Raw genomic sequence first — 18,583 nt, 5'->3', positions numbered from 1 at the left:
ATCTCGCGTCGTCCTGCCTCAATACCTCGGCGTCCCAACACCGCTGCTCGCCGGCGTGCCAACCGAAAGATCGTTGGCCTGCTGCTGCTCGAGCCGCTTCTTCTCCTTGCGCTTCTGCGCCTGGGCCTTTTTCTGCTGCGCCTGGGCCTTCTTGCGCTCGGCGAGGACCCGCTCGCGCTCGACCGGGTCGAGCGGCAGCGTCGGGTCGTTGGCTTGCGCCGCGAGCTTGGCCACCTTCTTCTGCTGCGCGGCCGTGTTGACCGCCGTGCTCACGCCCGACCCCGAGTCGGACATGGCGTCAGCGCCGGGGAGCACCTTCTTCTTGTGCGGCCGCCCCGAGACGGCCGACACGGCGGGCGAGCCTGCGCGCGAGGGCTGCGGCGTCCCCCGCGCGGCTTGCACAGCAGGCGGGTGCGCCGCGGGACCGCCCGGTGTGGCGCCGCCGAGGCGGATCGACGTGGCACTCGAGCCGGGCTGGGCGGCGAGCGTTGGGTTCGCTTGGCGCTCGCGGTAGGCCTGGATGAACGCGAGACGAGAAAAGCTGCAAACGAGCGTGAGTGAGCGCGCGAGACAGCGAGGGAAGTGGAACGCAGACGCACGCTGGCCCCCTCGTGCGCGGCACGCCCTCGTCGCCGACCTTCATGAGCTTCTCGTGCTCCTCCTTCTCGCGCTTCTGGCCTTCCTCGCCGTCCTCGTCCGCGTCGTCGCAGTCGCCCGTGCTGCAGAAGCGCTTGCGCTTCGGCGGGCGAAGCGTAGTCGCGCGCAGCATCGAGTTGGCGATGCGCGAGGTCTGCATCGAAGGTGAGAGACACAATGGCGGCATCGTGCGGTTCTGTCGAACGTGCGATCATGAGAAAGCGCTCCGAAGTTCACGAGGGAGCGGGAAATGCGCACCAGGATGACCGACTCGATCTCGAGTGCCTCTTCCTCGGTCCAGCCAACGACGCCGTCTCGCCCCTCGGCCTGCGCCTCCTGCTCGATGCGCTTGCTCATGATGCCCAACTCGGTCCAGAGCGTCGCCGGGTTCGGTGCGAGCACGATGCGATACACTTCGGCCTTGCTCGTTGCGGGCGTCTCGCGCGCCTGGCTGAGCGACAGCGAGAAGCTCGAGCTGAGCGTAGCGCGCGAAGTCGACGCGGCAGCGGGCGTGTCGCGGTGGTCGTGCACCTCGACGATGAGGCAGCCGTCGTAGTAGACGACGCCGGCCTCGTCGAGTACGTCGAGCAGGTCGGTCGGGAGCTTTTGCTCGCGTACCGCCTCGAGGAAGCACTTCATCGGCGAGTCATAGCTGAAGTTGCCATGCTGCGGACGGCGCTCGTGTGGGTGCAGGTACGCTAGCGGAGTTGTGGGGGAGACCGCGCACCTGATGTTCGAAGCGGAAGTGGGTGGGGTACAAGTGGATGACGAGCGAGGGCGGGGCGCGTCTGTGGCGCTTGAGTACCTGCCTCGTGAAGCGTGTGACGTTGTACGTGGCGCCGGACGGCATCACTGGCGGTTCAGCGGAGGCGAGAGGAGTAGGCGAAGGAAGAGACGACTGATCCGCGGTGGCGGGAGCCTCAGCGAGACTGTGCGTGGCTGGTGAGAGTCAATATACAGCTCTTGCATACTCCGCACAGCCGTACGAGTCTGCCTGAGGCGTGTGACGAGCTGGCCAGCCTCATCACAAGCGAGGCAGGAAGGGGGAGAGGGCGAGCCGGAGAGCGCACCAGAGAAGTCGCGTTCCCGGTGGAGGAGACTGTGCAGGTGCCCTGACTCTTCTGTCAGCACAGCCGAGCCTCCGAGCGGATTGTGCGTGGCGGCGGGAGCGTCGGAGGCCGAGGTGCTCCTCTCGCTTCGGCCGGTTGCTGCTCTTCTGCTCAGACTGCTCAAACTGCTTCTTGCTTGATATGCGCAGACTCGCAGCGCTCTTCTCGTGCTTGTGCTCGACTTCCCTCGAATCTCCGTGCGTCCACTTGCTTGTCCCTCTCTGCAAGGCTGTCCCCTCGGTCGCTGCTTGCGTAGCCCCGGCGCGGAGTGATCCTGATCGTGCGCCTCGATCTCTCCAGGAGTACACCGAGCCCAATCGAGCTCGAGGACCCCGACCGCTGGGTCAAGCTGCCCAATGAGATCCTCCTTCGCATCTTTCACCTCGCCGTCGAGGGGGCGACGCCCTCCGAGCGCGCATTGTTCGGTCGAGTGGTGATGCTGCTCGGCAAGAAGTGGCGCCCGACCGGACTGCAGATCACGTTCGGGCCAGTACCAACCTTCAAACACACAAGGTCCTTCTGCTCTTTCTACCGCCAGACCAAAGAATGCCGCGAGTACGCGAGGCTAGTAACCCACATGCGCCTTGTGGAGAGCGCGATGCACGAGACATGCAAGACGGGCTATCCATACCACCTCTCGCGGCTCAAACACGTGTGCTTTGAAGACTGGGTCATCGACTTCCCCCTCGACTGGCATCTCGATGGTGAACGTGAGTCCCGAGTCGATCAAAGCGTTTATGAGCTGACGCGCCACACACCGCAGTCGAGAGTCTCGCTTTCCGCCACAGTCGGCGCAGCCAGTCACGATATATAGTTCCAACGCTCAGCTGGATGTGCCGAGCGAAACCTTACTTTCCTGCCCTCACACGACTCGCCCTCGTCGACTTCAACTTCGGTCGGACAGATCCGCAGGCCATCCTCGATCCAGGCGTCCTCCCGGCACTGCGTGACCTCACAACCTGGGCGCTTCGAGCTCAAGCTGATGGGGCGGAGAAACTCGCAGCGGCCCTATCCGCGCTCGCTCCTCAGCTCACAAGCCTATCCATCCTCGACTTCACTTCGTCGCCGTGGTCTGACAACTGCCTTCGCCGCTGTCGGAACCTGACGAGCCTCCGAGTCTGCCTCGCAACGTACCCGCAGATTGACGCATCGCAGGTTTCGCGCTGGTGGACCGTCTTGAACGCGTCGGCGGCGTCGCTAGAGCGCCTCAGCTTGCTCGACGTGTGTGGTCTCGGCAGCGGCAATCTGTGCCCGTTCGTTCATTTCGTCCAGGCACTCGTGTCAAGCCTGCACCCTCTCGCCAGCGACAGCCTCGTCCTTCCGCACGGTCAACCAGCCCTGCGCCGTATCCACGTCGAAACCACCCACACCCACGGGTCCGCCGTGGTCGGCTTCCAGCGCGTGCGGCCCGGCGACGTCGGCATCTGGGCCACACTCGCCGGTGCGCTGCAGAACGACTGCGGTGTCCGCCTGACGTACGGCTCAGAGCATCACAGCGCTTGGATTGAGCATGCGTGCAACGCCGACTGGGAGGTCTGAGTGAGACCGGCGTAGTCGAGGCGGAAGACGGGGCGCTGTATCGTCGTGAAGGTGCCGTCCATAGATTCGAAGCCTCTTGAATCGAGCAGGTGTTACGCAGACCGACAGTCTGACGACAAGCTGTCTTGAGGAAGAGGCGGACGAGACGAAGCATATGACGCCACGTGTCATACCGTAACTCGACCCGCCTCTCGTGCTCTCGCTCGCTCGCAACTCCGTCAGTGTGATACTGTCGGCCTGACTAGTGCGCCTGCTTGAGATGCACGTCCGCTTCGGCTCGAATGCGCAGCCGCAGGTAATCTCGATACCCCCGCACACCCTGACCACGTTCATCCCATTCTCGCTGCGCTTTCGCCTACGCAACGTCTTTCCCAAATTTGCTGCTGGTACAGACGACTGTCCAGAGTGGACTCGCCAGCTCGAGCTGTGGTACGGCATCTTTGACCCCTTGGCCTGGGATGTGCTGGCGGCGGACGATGCTGCCGACTGGTTTGCACGTGACGGCGTTATTGCGCAAATCGAAGTCCTCCGCACCCGCCTGCCATGCAGCATTGTGCAGATCGCCAGGCTGGAAGCCTTAGCTAGAGGGCTCGAATGCAGGATTGTGGACCGATGGGTGCGCATTTACGGTGCGTCGCTTCCTCCCATCCATCAATTCCCGCCGTTGCTGACACAAGGCACTCAATACCTGGCAGTACTGCATATTGTGCGCTCAAGATACCTGGAGCGAGAGGCCGCAACTAGCCCCCGTCGCTCGCACGAGCAGGTCCTTGCCGAGTTGCCCACAGGGGATCTCTCGCGGCTTCCGGCAGTTGCGCCAGGCTCAGGTGCTGAGATCGCCCTCCTTTCCGGATGATCCACTCACTAAGTTGCGTCTGTGCAGTCTGGCCCTTGCCCATCCCGCATCCGTGCCCGGAGCAGGCAAAATGCACCCTGACCTTCGAGCAGAGTGGACCCGGAATGGCGCCTCTCAATCTTTGCCTTCCGGACTATCCTTGTCAAGAGGCAGAAGAGTGGAGGCTGCCAGCGCCGAGCGCCAGCAGGGAAGGGGATGGTCATGTCAAACTGCCTCGCGCGCAACAGGCGGTCAAAGCTGGCCTGTTTGCGCAGATCCTGGTGTTGCTTGTTGCCGTTCTCCGGGCATTTCTGCATGATTTCATTTGTGCATTGAATTCTCCAATGCCTGACCCTGGAGTACACGGAGAGCGAGGCGCGTCGAGCGGTGACAGCTCCACGCTGCAACCGTGCGAATCAGAACGGAATCAGCGTCTGTGACGTGCGATGGTAAGCACTCTTACGGCTCGACTATTGAGCAGCACGACTCGGGTCACGAATGCTTGAGATGCGCAGTGGAGCGCATGCGCGAGCGATTGCGCAATGGCGGCAGGCGGCGCAAGACTGCAGATGAGGACACGGCGTGCATGATGGAGCTGGCATACGCTCGTCCGAAGAGGCTGCAAGCGATGGGCTTCGGCGAGTGAGCGAGGTCGTCCGGTTGTTCTACTCAGGCGTATTGACGGCGCTGCTCGGCGTGCAACGCCCTGTATCAGCGTGTAGCGACCAAAGTTGACTCGGCGCGACGATCGCCATAGGCACAATTGAAGAGCAGGATAGATAGGGTTACAACAGGACAAAGCGGCACGGCGAGGGGGAACCTGCGAGAACGAGGGGAGCGAGTTGTCTATGCTACGAGACCGGAGGCAAGCGCTCAGATGCGCTCCTCCGAGAAGCCGAAGTCATCGAAGAGAGTCTGCGAGACAGGAGAAGCAGGTCAGCACGGGTCCGACGCCAGCGAGCGGCGGGGCGGACGACGGACCTGTGGGCGGAACGGCCACTCGTTGAACGTGTCGGCGAGGATGATCCAATCCTTCATCGTGAGCTGGCTGACCGTCTTCTTCGGGTCGTCCAGGCCCTGCTCGCGAATGTTGGGCAGGAGGTTGCCCGCTCCGGGCGCGATCGACCTGCGCGTCCATCCCGCTCGCCGAGTTAGCCCGTTTACGCAGGTCAGACCAGTAGACAAAGAGACGCACGTGAAAGCCTTCTCCCACGGGGTCGCCTTGCCGACAAACATGTGCCGCGTGACGTATTCGAGCGCGTCGTAGTTCTTGACCAGCGGCTTCTCGCGCGGCGTCACCTTGATCGCCGAGTAGCTCGCCATGTCTCCGCGCGGGCGGTGAAAGTGCATCGTGGGCGGAGCGAAGCCGAGAAGAGTGTCACATCGCTCGACGATAGCGAGCGAGTTGATGAGGACCGCGAGCTTGTGGAACTCTGGGTCGCCCGGCTTGGCGAGGATTTTCTGCGCGCGCCAACAGTCAGCGAAAGATTGTCGCAGAGGTCAATGAGTTTACACACCTTCCACAGCGTCTCGGATCCGAGGAATCCCATCTGCATCCGCCCCTTCTGGAAGTACCACATCTCGCCCGCGATCGCCGACACAAGCTGCACGAACAGCTGCTGGCCGTACACCGTGCTCGGGATCTGAGCTGCGAAGAACAGACTCGGGTGGACTGCAGGGCCGAGGAGGTTAGCTGGGCCACGCGAACGGAGGAAAGCCAGCAAGACGCACCGCCCTGGTCAAACGACAATGTCGGGACGTCGTCGAAGAGTCCGCGCTGCTCCACCTCTGTGTAGGCCTCCCAGCGGAACGAATCTACGCCGATGTGCTCAACACGGCCGGGATACCGCTCTTTCAAAACCTGGGACGCGAGCACCTGGTCAGCGAGGGAACCGGTGGGCTCCGGAGGCCTTGCAATGCAGCGCACCTCGAGGAAAGGGTAGTAGCGGTAAGCGTCTTCGACCGCTGCGACGCGCTTGACATTCGGCAGCTCGAGGAGTGCTCGCGTGATGCCGCCTGGCCCTGTAGCAGCGCGGCAAGGTCAGATGCGTGCGGCGGGTACGGATGGAGAGGCCGGCATGTGCGCACCTGCGTACGCCTCGACCACCGTGACATCCTGCATGCGGTCTATCCCCCATGCCTTGACGAGCGCTCTTGCGCTCTCCTCGTTGACCAGGGTCGATCGCCCGCGGACGGCAGGCGTCTCTGTCAGGCCGGTGAAGAGCTCGGTTTTGGGCACGCCGTCGGGGAGTCGTCGCGGGTGCTTGAGCTTCTTGAGGGTCGTGTCGAGCGGCGTGGGGCGGGCGTTGCGTACGACGCGGATTAGGGCGGGGCGGGCGGTGCTGAACGAGCGGAGAGGTGGAGGAGCAGCACACGCCGCGAGGCGGGTCGTGGTGGCGCGCAGCGAGTGCATCTTGGCAGACGTCTCGGGACCAGCAGGACCTCGCTCGGAGCAAGACGAGCAGAGGCGGGCGCACTGAGCGGAAGAAGCTCGTCGGCAGCTCGCGGTCGTTGTCCTCCTGCAACACCGGCACCACGCCAGAGCGAGCGACTGGCCGATCCTGCAGCTTAAAGAAGGTTGCTAGAGCAGCGCTGGGCTAGTCTCGAGCCGCAACTCTGGCTGTGTCACCCTCGCTGGCCGTTTCTCCTTCTCATCAGCTCTTGCTCCTCGGTCCTCGCCTCCCAGCTTTGCCCTGCTTCTTCTGCCTTGGCCCGCTTGAGAACGCTCGCAAATTGATTTCAAACTTTCCAGGCGGCTATTCCAGCATGCTGAGGACATTGCCCCCGTGCCACCGTGCTTCCTTCTCTGCTGCGAACGACCCTGGCCAGCGCATGGCGCTCGGAAGCGCTACTGCGACCGACAGCCAGCTCTCGTGGGACGTGAAACAAGCACAAAGCGCGCAGGCTTACGGCAAGATGCCCATGCGAGCTTCCTACCTGGCCCCCGAACCTTGGCTTTTCTCGGAATGGAGCCGACACCGCCAGCCAGTGCGAGAGGAACGCTGGATCCTATTTTGAACAACGAAGGGCAAGTACTACAGGGTACGGATACGAAGCAGCAAAAGACGGATGCACGGCATACGGAATTGACGGATGGGCGAGAGGAGAGGTACACCGGCTTTTTGTGCGCGGGGAGGGAGTATCGTCACAGCGAAGGACAAAGCGGAACAGACGAGTGAGCCTGAACAGAACCGGGCGCATCACGCAACCTCCATGTCAAACTGAATCCCGTCGTCGACGTCGACCTCGTCGACGTCCCCTCCGCCGACGCTGCCCTCGCCTCCGCTCTTGGCGCTCGCAAGCCCCGGCCTCCGTGGCCCCGCCGCGTCAGGGTGCAGCTCGTTCTGGAGCGGGCTCGCGACGAGCGGCGGGGGCGCCGCCGCCGCCGCGTGGCCCGACATCCTCCTCGCGAGCGCCGACCCAGGCGGCGGGGCTCCGTTGCCACCGGCGCCGCCGAGGCCCGCCTCGCTCAGGAGGCTGCTCGCGCCCGGGGGCGTTTCGCCCGTGTGCCGCGGCGGGACGAGGTGGAGCCTGCTGAGTCCCGCGGCGAGCCCGCCGGGGAGGCTCGACCCGGGCGCGGCGAGGAGCGCGTTCGTGCCCGGCGAGAGGCCCGTCTGCGCGTACCGCGCGTGCACACCCGCTGCGGCCGAGGTGGGGAGGGGCGAGGCGGACGAGGGTGGCGGGACGGGCGGGTCGCTGTACGAGGCAGAGTAGACGCCGGCACTCGCGCCGAGCGGGCCGTTGAGCGTCGCGCTCAGGAGCGACGACGTCGGCGGCGTCTCGGTCGCGTTCGAGGCGGACGAGCCGATGGCGGGAGAGGTGGGCACGATGGTCGCTTCTCGCGTGCGACTCTGCGACAAGAGCGAGCCTCTCGAACCGGCGAAGGCTCCCGCTCCTCCGCCACTGCCGTTCGGGAAGCCCGGCTCGTACGGCCTCGCAGAGGGATTGTGCCCCTTGACGCTCGAGCTCAGGAGCCCGAACGAGGTCACCGCCTGCGTCGATGCGGACCTCGCGCCGAGCGTCGGCTGCGGGACCGCGAGCGCTGCTGCGCCCGCTGCAGAGGCGCTCGACGTGAGAGGGGGCTTGCCAGCGGCGAGAAGCAGCTCGGCGGGCACCGACTGGCTGTTGAAAGCGAGCGGGTGCGGCGGGAGGAGGAAAGGGTCGAACGGCGCTGATGTCGAAAGGCTCGAAGGGGCGTGCGTGGTCGCCACGGCGGTGCCGTTGACGCGTTGCGTGCGGCGGCGCATCTCCTCGGGCGTGAGGAGGTCGTTGAGCGACGAGGGAAGGAACCCCTCGTTGAGCTCTCCCGCGCCGTCCTCGTCGTCCTCGTCATTGTCGTCCTCGAACGCGTCCTGCCAGGGCAGCCCGCGGCCCGAGCCTGAGCGGTGCATCTCGCCGCCGGCGAGCATCGACGGGCGCACGGGCGGCGAGCGCGGGAACCCGGCGCCGTCCTCGTTGCTGTCGTACGAGCTCGGGATGAACAGGCCGCGCGAGCCCGAGAACGGCGACGTGCCAAAGATGCTCGTCGCGCCGTTGACTCCGCCGGCGCCGCCCGCGGCGGTTCCCGGCACGGCGAGCGGCGGCGAGGAGGGGAGGAACGAGTCGGCGCCGGGCGAGCCGTTGTTGAAGCTGAGGCGCGAGCGAGAGAGCATTGCGAGCCGCGGGGGAGAGAGCGACTCGCTCGTGCTCGAGAGGCGGCGCGCCTGCTCCGAGAGCATCGCCTGCGCCGCGACGGTCGAGCGCCCGCTCGCGCCGCCGCCGTTGGTCGCTGCACCAAAGTGGTGCGACAGGCCAGACGCAGCCGGCGCGATGAACGTTGCGGTCGGGCCCTGCTGGATTGTAGAGAAGTGCAGGGGCGAATGCGGCGACTCGTGCTGCAGCGTGCGGTGCTGCAGAGCGGGCGAACCTGCCGGCGTGCGGTGCGCGGCGCCGACACTGTCCGGCGAGCCAAAGATGGCGTCGACGTCGCCGCCCTGACTCGCGCCCGAGCTCGAAGCTGCGCCGTTGAGAGGAATGCCAGGCCCAGCGAGCCCCGCGACGGCTTGCTGATACATGGCGAACTCGCTCAAGCGCGCGGCGGTGCCGCCAAAGTCGGCCGACTGGCGCAGCGTCTGCACAAGTCCGCTCCCGTCGACGAGGCGCGGACTCTGCGCCGTCGCGTGTGCGGCCGTGACGAGCGCGCCGCCGTCGGGCGCGACGCCGCCTGCACCTCCCTGGGCCTCACGGAGGGCCTGCTGCGCGGCGCGCTTGTTCTTGCGGTCGAAGGACATGGGCTGGCCGGGGAGGACGTGGGCAAGAGCGCACTTGTGACCGAACTTGCAGTTGCCCTTTGCGAACCATTGGCAGATGGGCTTGCTCTGCGGGATGCGCAAGTGGGGGAAGGAAGGTCAGTCGAGGTCGGGTGGCGAAGACGAGGGATGGCAGGGGGACGCACGGTGCCCGGTACAGCCACGTCATGGGAGAATGGGCAAGCCTTGCCGGCGGTGCAGCTGTTGGCTGGAGACGTGGGCACATCACGGCGGAACCGAGGTCAGCGGGAGCGCGAGTGACAAGACGACGCGGGCGTGCTAGAGTGGGCGCACCTCGGAAGAACTTGCAGGGGACGTGGCTGAGGTCCTTGCCTGTGCAGAGCGGGTACGAGCGAGAGTAAGCGGCGTTGGCACGAGTCACGCGGAGGGTGCCGAGCGCGATACGGAGGGGCGGAATCGAAGCCAACTCGGTGGCAGCGACTGCAGGGACGGGCAGGGGAAGGGCCGCGTACTCTTTGCTTGCTTCCTGGCTGCGTGCTCGTGCGCAGGCGGGTGCGCTGGAGCGTGCTTTGCGAGGGCGGGAGCGTTCCCCCACCCGGACGGGCCGAGAGGTGGCGCGTGCGTCGGTGCAGCCGCCTGCATCCTTGGTGAGCAGGTTCGGGTATTTCTACGGCGTAGTCTGCTGTGTGGCTGGGCTGCGCTGAGCAGTAGGGCGGTGCGAGAGCGGGGGCAATCCAGTCGACAGGGGACGAGGCGGACCACGAGCCGCAGTGACGGCGTGCAACGGCGCGACGAGGGTGAGGGGAGCAGTGTGGGCGTGTACGTGCAGTGCACGAGTCTCGCTCGCCCCGCTCGTGCCAGTCTGGCGGTGCGTGAGCAGACAGTCGCGACGAGGTGGAGCCGAACGAACCACTCGAGACGCTCACCTCCTCGTCGGTCTACGGCGCGCGTGCTCGCGAGCAGAGCAGCGCAGAGTAGCGTGGAAGGGCGGGATGCTCGCACTCGCACGCGCACTGGCTGCGCTCGCGCTCGCGGCCCTCGCTCTCGCCTCGTCCTCCTCCTCGGGTGCTCCTGCCCACGATGCCAGCTTCACAAATAACTGGGCAGTCCTCGTATGCACTGTGCGCTCCTTCCTCAGCTCTTGAGAGCCGCGCACCGCTCACTCCTTGCCCCGGCAGTCGCGCTTCTGGTTCAATTACCGCGTACGCTCCCTTCGTCTCGCTCTCATGCACGACAAGCTGACTCGGGCTGTCCTGTCCTGCAGCACATGGCCAACACCCTCGCCATGTAAGCAATCAGCCGCACGGAACTGCCCGGACAGACGAGACTCACCTGTGTTCCTCGCTGCAGGTACCGCACCGTCAAGCGACTCGGCATTCCCGACTCGCAAATCATCCTCATGCTCGCCGACGACGCAGCGTGCAACCCGCGCAACCCCTTCCCCGCCACCGTCTACTCGAGCTCGGAGCGCAAGGTCGACCTCTACGGCGACCAGATCGAGGTCGACTACAAGGGCGAGGAGGTCTCGGTCGAGACATTCCTCCGCCTCCTCTCCGGTGCGCACGCCCCCTCTGCCTCAGTATCCTGTACCTCGTCTGACTCGCTGCTGCTCTCCCCAGGCCGCTTGCCCGAGTCAACGCCGGCCTCGAAGCGCCTCCTCACTGACTCGCGCTCCAACATCTTTGTCTACATGACCGGCCACGGCGGCGACGAGTTCCTCAAATTCCAAGACAACGAAGAGATCTCGGCGCACGACATTGCCGACGCCTTCGGCGGCATGTGGGCCAAGCGGCGGTGCGTTGTCTTCCGCACCCGTGTTCTCGTTCGGTCCGGCGAAAAGGATGTTGACGCGAAGAAAGCGCGCAGGTACAACGAGATCTTCTTCATGGTCGACACATGCCAGGCCAACACGCTCTACAGCCAATTTTACTCGCCCAACATCCTCGCCGCCGGGTCGAGCAAGAAGGACCAGAACTCGTACTCGGTGCGTTGCTTGCTCGGCCTTGCGCTGTCTTGTCTGTCAAATTTGAGCATCAGTTGAGCGAGGTATCCGCACGCAGCACCATGCCGATAACGATATTGGCGTGGCCGTCGTCGACCGCTACAGCCACCATGTCTTGACCTTCCTCGAGACGATCAACAAGACCTCTCCCATCCCTCTGCAGAACCTCGTGCGTCTCTCCGTCCTCCCACCCACTTCTCCCTCTCCTCGAACCTTTCGCTGAGTCCGACCGCACAACGCAGTTCGACACGATGTCGTACGAAGTGATCCGCTCGACGCCGGGCGTGCGCTCCGACCTCTTTGGCCGCCCACTCACCGAGACGCTACTCACCGACTTTTTCGGCGGTGTGTCCCAGGTCGAGCTGTGCGACGCTGGCGACACGGGCCCGGGCGCGGTGCTCGAGGGGGAGGACGAGGCGGAGGCGGAGGAGGGCGAGCAGGTCCCGCGCTCTTCCCGCGCCCCGCGACGGCGCCGAGCTCGAGCGCCGCCTGTCACGAGCGAAAGCGGTGCACGAGGAGTGGCAGGCGGACTGGGAAGGGAACAGCAGGTGCTCGTCGCGCTGGGCGCGGTCGGATTGCTACATGTCGGTGGGATGGTGCTTGCGCGTGCCAAGCGGTGATACATGGCTAGCGTCATGCTCGTTCCGTATTGCTACCAGTTGGCAGCTTGTGTAGCTTGGTCAGATCTCCATGTGAGCGAGAACAGGCACGAGGAAGCAGCGGCAAGTGCTCAGCTGATCGCAGAGCTCTTCTGGACGCACGGCAACACGCGGCAAAGGGCGCGTGCCACATGCTCGGAGTGACCAGACAGGATTGCAAGGTGCGAGAATAAAGACAAAAACAAGACGGAGGCGCGGGCAAAGAGCCTGTGGAGCGACGACTGGGGCAACGACAAGAGTGATGGAGGGCACGAAAGAGGACAGGACGGGTTCAGATCGTCACAAGAAACTTGCGGAGAATGTCACGCTTGACTGCGACTGCTGCGTTGGCGTGCCACACGATGGCGGCTGGTTGACCCGGCTGGACGGCATCGTTGTAGAAGCTGCGAATGGCGTTGAGCTGGAGCCCCGTGAGTGTCGTGAGAGTTGTGAAACTGTCCAGGAGCTGTCAAGAGCAGAGTTTTGCGTGTCAGCGGACCACGACCAAAGTAGACTGCCTCGAGTTGGAACATACCGGGGCGTTGCCCTGAGGCAAGAACTCGTTGAGGTCGTTCGGGACCGGGAGAAGGACGTCTGGCACAAGACCTGCACGGTTGCTGTTCAGAAGCTGCAGCGAATTGTCAGCTTTCGATCACATGATGCTAGGCAAGACACGAAGACAAACCTTATTGCGGAAGGCCGTTGCCCGAGCGTCGGAACGGTCAAAACGAGTGATGAGAGCAGCGAAGCCTTGTTGTAGCACTTGCAGAAGGTTGTTTGGCATCGCTGAATACAAGCCATCAGCCTCTGTGGGACAAGCGAGCTGCCGAAAGCTGATAAGGGCAGCGCGCACCGGGGGCGTTGAAGGTGCGCAAATCGAACTGGAACTGGTTCCAGCGCTGGAACTGAGCTTGCAAAGCATCTGGGGACCGGCCTTAGTTGCGTTGCAGACGTCGCGGTCAAGCAGAGTGGCCCAGACGCACGAGCATTCGCTGCAGTTGGGGCGCCCGCGATCTGATGCCGCATGCGGTCGCAGATCTGCTCGATGCGCGCCCAGTCTTGTGCATTCGGGTTACCGAGGTATTGAAGCGGGAGTTGGAGAGCAAGTGCTCTCGTGTCCGCGTGAACTGGTTGGAAGAGGGCGGGAGTGGGGACTGGGGCAGGGCCGGGCAGAGCTGCAGGAGGCGCCGCCATGCGTCGCTGTAAAGAGAACGTCAGCTGAATCACTACGCGCATCACGACGTGTTCACGGGCTGGAACACGCAAGGTCGGCGCGAGGAGACGAGGCGTGGGCTCACTCGCGGCGTAGTTGCGAGCGGGGAGTAGAGCGCAAAAAGTCGAGCGGAGCCGAAACGCTGGGTGTCCCGTTCCCGGGCGGAAGGACAGGAGGGTGCAGCAAGCGACGAAGCGAACGGAACCAAGGATGCGCGCGACTCTGCTGTCGCCCTCTCTCGCACGAGACTCACCCTCGGCGGCTTGCTGCACAGCCGAGTGCGTGCACAGCGCTCACACCGGCATGGGCGTCTTTGCGCCCGAGACGCCCTCGCGCGTCCTGCGGCGGATCCACGCGTTGAACGAACAGTCGCTGCCAGACCTCCCCGACCTCCCCGCCGAGCTGCCCAGCTTCTCCGAGACCGAAGCAGACTCGACGCTCGCATACTCGCCTGTCAAGACGCGTCCCCTGTCCCCGCCTGCGCGCGACGAGCCGGAGAACGTCCCCCCTCCTCACGCTCATCAACAAAGCCCGCCCACGCCCTACACGTCCACACCAGCCCCGTCGACGCTCTACGCACACTCCCAGTCCACTATTGGACCACCCACTGCTCGCTCGACGCTCTCGCAGGGAGGGTACGACTCGAACGCGACTGTCACCGCCGGGCCCAAGTCGCGCTTCCTCAGCCGCCCCGCCGCACGCTCGCCCACTGCCCCACGACGAGCTGCAGGCGAGCTTCAGACGACGGATGAAGAGACGGACGAAGGCCCTTCGGGCGTGAGCGCCATCTCGCGGCGCGGCGACGACCTCGACAACAGTCGCGACGGCATGGTCGTGCTCAGCGGGGGCAGCGGCGCTGAAGACGAGCTCGATGCCCATCCTGGGACATCGAGGGGTGTCGAGCAAACGCTCGAGCTTGCCTCGCTGCCACCTGCGCAGGTCGAGACGGAGGACGACGAGGAAGAGGAGACGAGCCGGAGAGATGAAACGGAGACGGATGGTGAGCGGAATGCTGAGCGAAGGGGAGCGCATCCGCTAGATGCGCTGGGACCCCTCGACGACGAGGGAGACCTGCAGGAGGCTCCGCCGACTGTCAAGGTGCGATGCTTTCCCCGCATCTCTCGGTGTCGCCATGCGCTCACAGCTTCCACCGCGGTCGCAGAAGCCCTCACCCTCTCCGCGCGAATCATCCTTCGACAACATCCTCCCCGAGACGCTCTCACCCTTGCGCGAGCGCGATGCGACCGAGACGACGGTCGCCTCGCCCGAACTCGGGCGCAACTCGTCGCCGCGCACCTCGCCGCACCAGAGCCTCTCGGACTTCCGTCACGACGCGACGCCCTCGCGTGCGTTCGGCAAATCGCCGTCGCCGGCGCTATCGCACGCTACGCCACGGCTCGACTCGCCCCTCGCTTCCCTCAACCTCAACGTCGACCCCTCGACCCCCTTCGTCAATCAGTTAGCCGCACAGCGTCGCGCTTCGCACCTCCTCACCACTCTTCGCTCGACCGCCAAGCCGCGCTTTGCGCGCGGCACGCCGCATCCTGCTCGCTCAGCGCAGAAGCCGTCGATCGCTTCTCCGGCCGCTGCAGAGGACGGCGCCGAGCACACCTCGACCTCTTTTGCCTCGGACCGCTCCTCGAATGACCTTACGACCTTCCACAAGGCCAACACGTCCCTGCCCGTCTCTGGCGGCTCGGGCGCCGAAGCGGGCCTGACCGCACCCGGCTCGCGCTTCAACGGCGCAAAGCTCAACGCCTACCTCCACACACTCAACACGCACCTGACCGAGGAGAACCAGTCGCTCGTCAAGACGCTGCAGCGCACGTCGCGCGACGTCGAGCGCCTCGAGGGCGAGACGCGCCGCCTCGAGGACACGATCCGCGAGATGAGCGTCGTCGCCGGCGCGGGCGGCATCGGTATTGCTCGCAGCAGTCGCACCGACAGCATCGCCGAGGAGGACGAGAGCGCCGCGGCGGCTGAGCGCTCGAGTCGCCTCGACGAGCTTGACGGCCTTGTCCGGGGCCAGCGCCGGATCCGCGGCATGCAGGACGAGCTCGGCATCGGCGGCTCGGACGACGGCGACGCGGCGGACCGCATCCGTAAACTCGAGGCCGCACTCGAACGGGCGAACGCCCAGGCGGCCGAGAAGGACCACGAGATTCGGCGGCTGCGCGAGCGCGTCGTCTCTGGCGCATCGCCCGGCGATGCTGACGACACGGAGCAGTCGACGCTCGTGTCGGGCCTGCAGCGCGAGGTGTTTGAGCTCAAGGATGCGCTCGACGAGGCCGACGCCGAACGCGAAGCGCTCCGCGCCGATCTGGCCAAGCTGCAGCGCGACTTTGCCGCGGCGGGCGAGGCGAGCTCGAGCGACTTTGGCGCGCTGCAGCGCCGCACGGACGAGCTGCTCGTCGAGCTCGAGGAGCGCGACGTCGAGCTCGAAGGCGCGCGCAAGCAGATGGAGGAGCAGGAGGCCGAGTTTGCCGACAAGATGGCCGAGCTCGAGCAGGAGCTGTGCCGCGTCATGGAGGAGCAGGAGCGCAAGGTCGAGCGCGCGAGGGACGAGGTCGAGGCCAAGCGCAGGGAAGACGACGACGCGCGCCGCGAGGAGCGCGAGCGCCTGCGTCGCGTCGAGGAGGAGCGCGACGAGCTCGAGCGCAAGCTCGTCGAGGGCGCATCGGACTCGGCAGCGGCAGATCTCGAGGAGAAGGTGCACGCGCTGCGCGGCGATGTCGCACGCCTCGAGGACACAGTCAAGACGCTTCGCGGCGATGTCGCCGCGCGCGACGACGAGCTCGCGCGCATGCAGGAGGAGCTTGAGGCGGCTGAGCGACACGTCGCCGAGCTCGAACAGCGGGATGGTCCGGGGGGCGCGGACAACGACCTGCGGCAGCAGCTTGCGCAGAAGGACGAGGAGCTCAAGCAGCTCGAGGACGCGCTCGACGACTCGGCGCAGCAGCTCGTCGACAACGAGACGGTCCTCGCCGAAAAGGAGGAGGAGCTTGCTTCGCTTCGAGCCCAGCTCGACGCCGAGCAGCAGAAGAGCTCTGGTCTCGAGACTCGCCTGACCGGCCTCAACGTTCCCAAGGCCAAGTCGCCGCTGGCGAACGAGGTCTACAGCGCTTCGCAGGAGGAGACGATCTCGTCGCTTGAAGAAGAGCTCGACGCGGCGCGCAAGGAGGCCGACGACCTTCGACGCCAGCTCGCCGCGGCGACAAGCGCCGACAAAGCCGCCGAGGTTCGGGATCTCGAAGTTAGACAGCTCGAGGCGAACAAGGCAGATCTCGAGGATCGCGTCAAGTCCCTGCGCCAGCAGGTCTCGATGCAATACTCGCCGAGCAAGACGCCCGACAAGTCATGGGCGCTCCGTCCTCTGCCTTCCGTCTACACGCCCAAGACGCCCGGCCAGCTCTTTGGCAATGTGCGTGGTGTCCCTCTCGCGGAGGTATGCATGTACTGACATGGAGATCCGCAGCTGTCGACCTGGAGTCCAGGCAGCGCCGCGAACGAGACCATTTCTCCCCTACTCGCGCAGATTCACGAGCTCGAGCAAATCGTCGAGCAGCTCCAATCGCAGCTCGCCGACGCCAACGTTCAGATCGACAGCAAGCTCGATCGCCTCGAAGCGGCAGGCTCAGGCACGATCTCGCTCGCCCGCCAGCTCTCGCTCGCCCAGTCGCGCATCGCTCAGCTCGAAGACGAGCTCGAGCGCTTGCTCGGCGCCGGTGGTTCGCTCGAGCGCGTCCAAGCACGTCTCGCCAAGGTTCACTGCCCCGACTGTCGCGTGACCTTCGACGCGAACAAGAGTGTCCGCCTGCGAGTCGACCGGACCGGCATCACCTTCGCCGATGCGTCGTCGGCTGCCAGTCCCAAGACCGAGTCGCTCAAGACGACGCTCGCCAACGTCAACGCCAAGCTTGCCGAGCTGCGCGTCGAGAATGGTGTACTCCAGGACCAGGCGTCGCGCTCGAAGGAGCTCGCTGCCGAGAAGGCCAAGGCGGTCAAGCAGCACGAGGCGGTGCAGCGTGATCTCAAGCACGCGCGCGACGAAATTGCCGTGCTCGAGATTGACTTGCGTACCGAGCGCTCGAGGCTGCGCAACCTGGCGAACGAGCAAACGCTGGCTGGCAAGGCCAAGGCGGCTCTCGAGGCGCGACTTGCAACGGCCGAGGTGGTAAGTCGCGTCGAACCTCGTCATCAACGCAAGCTGGCTGACACTCGGTACGAGCAGGAACTGCGTGCAGTAAAGAAGGAGCTTGCGCAGGCCGTTGCGGCCGATGTCGTCGAGCGGCTTCGCAAGGAGAAGGAGCAGCTCGTCAGCGAGCGAGCCGACCTTCTTCGCCAGCTTGCCGACGTCAACGAGGTTCGGACCAGCTACGAATATTCTGATTGAGCAAGCTCTGACGCCGTCAGTCGCAGCGCGCCTCTCGCGTCGACTCGGATCTCACGACTACTCGCACAGACCAGGTCGCGATGAAGTCGCAGCTAGACCGCCAGGTTGCCGAGATCCAGTCCCTGCGCGACTCTTTGCACACGAAGGAGGCGGAGCAGCGCATGCTCCAGGACGAGCGCGGCGACATCCTCCGCGGCGTCGCCGGCCTGCAGGCGGACCTCAACCGCGTGCGGCAGGACGCGATCAGCCTCGGACTCGACCTTGCCGCGGTGCGGCGCGAGCGAGACGAGCTCGGCGCGAAGAACAAGGGCGAAGACGCGCAGCTCGTGAGCGTGCGCGAGGAGCTCTCGCTCGCAAAGCGGAAGCTCGCGGCGATGGAGCAACAAGCGCTCAAGCACGTCTGCTCGTACGTCATCTCGAGATACTGTGTCACAAAGCCTTGTTAACATCCCTACGATCTCCCGCAGGTCGACGAATCCTCCGTCCTCAGCGTCTAACGAGCTGCAGGCGCAGCACAAGTCCGAGATGAAGGGGCTGCTCGTGCTCATCCGACAGCTCAAGCTTCGCGTTGAGCGCGAGATGGAGTTCCGCGCCCAGGCCGGCGTGCAGAAGCGTTATCTCGAGAACGTCGTGCAGGACAAGCAGGAGACGTGCGTCCGCTTCTCACTCGACGGCTTTGGCGCACAGTGGGCTACAAGCTGACGTGATGTGGAATTTGAACGCACAGCATCGACTCGATCATGACGCAGCTCAACCTCCCCGTGCTCTCCGCTCCCTCGCGCAAGAAGCCCGCCTCGCTCCGCAGCGTCGCCTTCTCCGTCATCGCGGTCGCGCGGATGCGCCGCCTCGCGCAGGCGTGGAAGGAGCAGTCGGCGCCGAAGAAGCGGTTGCGCGAACAGGCGTACCCGAGCGTGCGCGGACGGCCGTTCCCCGCCTGAGCGGCGACCCTCCCTTCGTCTTGTCTCCCCT

At 65.2% G+C, this 18,583-nt stretch overlaps 7 protein-coding genes across 7 annotated transcripts; 3 read left to right on the top strand and 4 right to left on the bottom strand.

Moving 5' to 3' along the window:
• Window positions 1–18: 18 nt before the first annotated feature.
• SPT20 (Spt20p) lies at window positions 19–1,486 on the bottom strand (the record flags this gene model as incomplete). The annotated part of the gene is made up of 4 exons (XM_076650177.1): window positions 19–541; window positions 600–832; window positions 895–1,302; window positions 1,364–1,486. 4 exons carry the CDS (start codon window positions 1,484–1,486, stop codon window positions 19–21), a joined length of 1,287 nt encoding a protein of 428 aa, XP_076504302.1.
• A 400-nt stretch (window positions 1,487–1,886) lies between these two features.
• On the top strand, window positions 1,887–3,284 carry JCM10292_000817 (uncharacterized protein; the record flags this gene model as incomplete). Its single annotated transcript, XM_076650176.1, has 3 exons — window positions 1,887–1,942; window positions 2,046–2,455; window positions 2,749–3,284. 3 exons carry the CDS (start codon window positions 1,887–1,889, stop codon window positions 3,282–3,284), a joined length of 1,002 nt encoding a protein of 333 aa, XP_076504301.1.
• Window positions 3,285–4,992: 1,708 nt separating this feature from the next.
• Window positions 4,993–6,532, bottom strand: MTF1 (RNA polymerase specificity factor; the record flags this gene model as incomplete). Its single annotated transcript, XM_076650175.1, has 7 exons — window positions 4,993–5,034; window positions 5,101–5,245; window positions 5,315–5,580; window positions 5,637–5,791; window positions 5,851–5,980; window positions 6,047–6,141; window positions 6,208–6,532. The coding sequence occupies 7 exons, from the start codon at window positions 6,530–6,532 to the stop codon at window positions 4,993–4,995; spliced, it is 1,158 nt and encodes a 385-aa protein (XP_076504300.1).
• Window positions 6,533–7,319: 787 nt separating this feature from the next.
• LEE1 (Lee1p) lies at window positions 7,320–10,010 on the bottom strand (the record flags this gene model as incomplete). Its single annotated transcript, XM_076650174.1, has 4 exons — window positions 7,320–9,476; window positions 9,554–9,615; window positions 9,702–9,740; window positions 9,881–10,010. 4 exons carry the CDS (start codon window positions 10,008–10,010, stop codon window positions 7,320–7,322), a joined length of 2,388 nt encoding a protein of 795 aa, XP_076504299.1.
• A 350-nt stretch (window positions 10,011–10,360) lies between these two features.
• On the top strand, window positions 10,361–11,990 carry GPI8 (GPI-anchor transamidase; the record flags this gene model as incomplete). The annotated part of the gene is made up of 8 exons (XM_076650173.1): window positions 10,361–10,489; window positions 10,547–10,570; window positions 10,633–10,655; window positions 10,719–10,924; window positions 10,988–11,162; window positions 11,235–11,352; window positions 11,429–11,539; window positions 11,613–11,990. The coding sequence occupies 8 exons, from the start codon at window positions 10,361–10,363 to the stop codon at window positions 11,988–11,990; spliced, it is 1,164 nt and encodes a 387-aa protein (XP_076504298.1).
• Window positions 11,991–12,300: 310 nt separating this feature from the next.
• On the bottom strand, window positions 12,301–13,202 carry JCM10292_000813 (uncharacterized protein; the record flags this gene model as incomplete). Its single annotated transcript, XM_076650172.1, has 4 exons — window positions 12,301–12,474; window positions 12,544–12,614; window positions 12,862–12,930; window positions 12,992–13,202. 4 exons carry the CDS (start codon window positions 13,200–13,202, stop codon window positions 12,301–12,303), a joined length of 525 nt encoding a protein of 174 aa, XP_076504297.1.
• A 322-nt stretch (window positions 13,203–13,524) lies between these two features.
• On the top strand, window positions 13,525–18,552 carry JCM10292_000812 (uncharacterized protein; the record flags this gene model as incomplete). The annotated part of the gene is made up of 7 exons (XM_076650171.1): window positions 13,525–14,319; window positions 14,384–16,642; window positions 16,697–17,395; window positions 17,453–17,584; window positions 17,641–18,020; window positions 18,082–18,264; window positions 18,342–18,552. The coding sequence occupies 7 exons, from the start codon at window positions 13,525–13,527 to the stop codon at window positions 18,550–18,552; spliced, it is 4,659 nt and encodes a 1,552-aa protein (XP_076504296.1).
• Between the last annotated feature and the right edge of the window lie 31 nt (window positions 18,553–18,583).

This window comes from Rhodotorula paludigena (genome assembly GCF_050403205.1).
Source record: "Rhodotorula paludigena JCM10292 DNA, Rt_paludigena_JCM10292v1_ctg32, whole genome shotgun sequence".
NCBI classification, from domain to species: Eukaryota; Fungi; Basidiomycota; class Microbotryomycetes; order Sporidiobolales; family Sporidiobolaceae; genus Rhodotorula; species Rhodotorula paludigena.
Note: the sequence above shows the minus strand (reverse complement) of the source record. Positions and strands in the feature narration are given on the sequence as shown.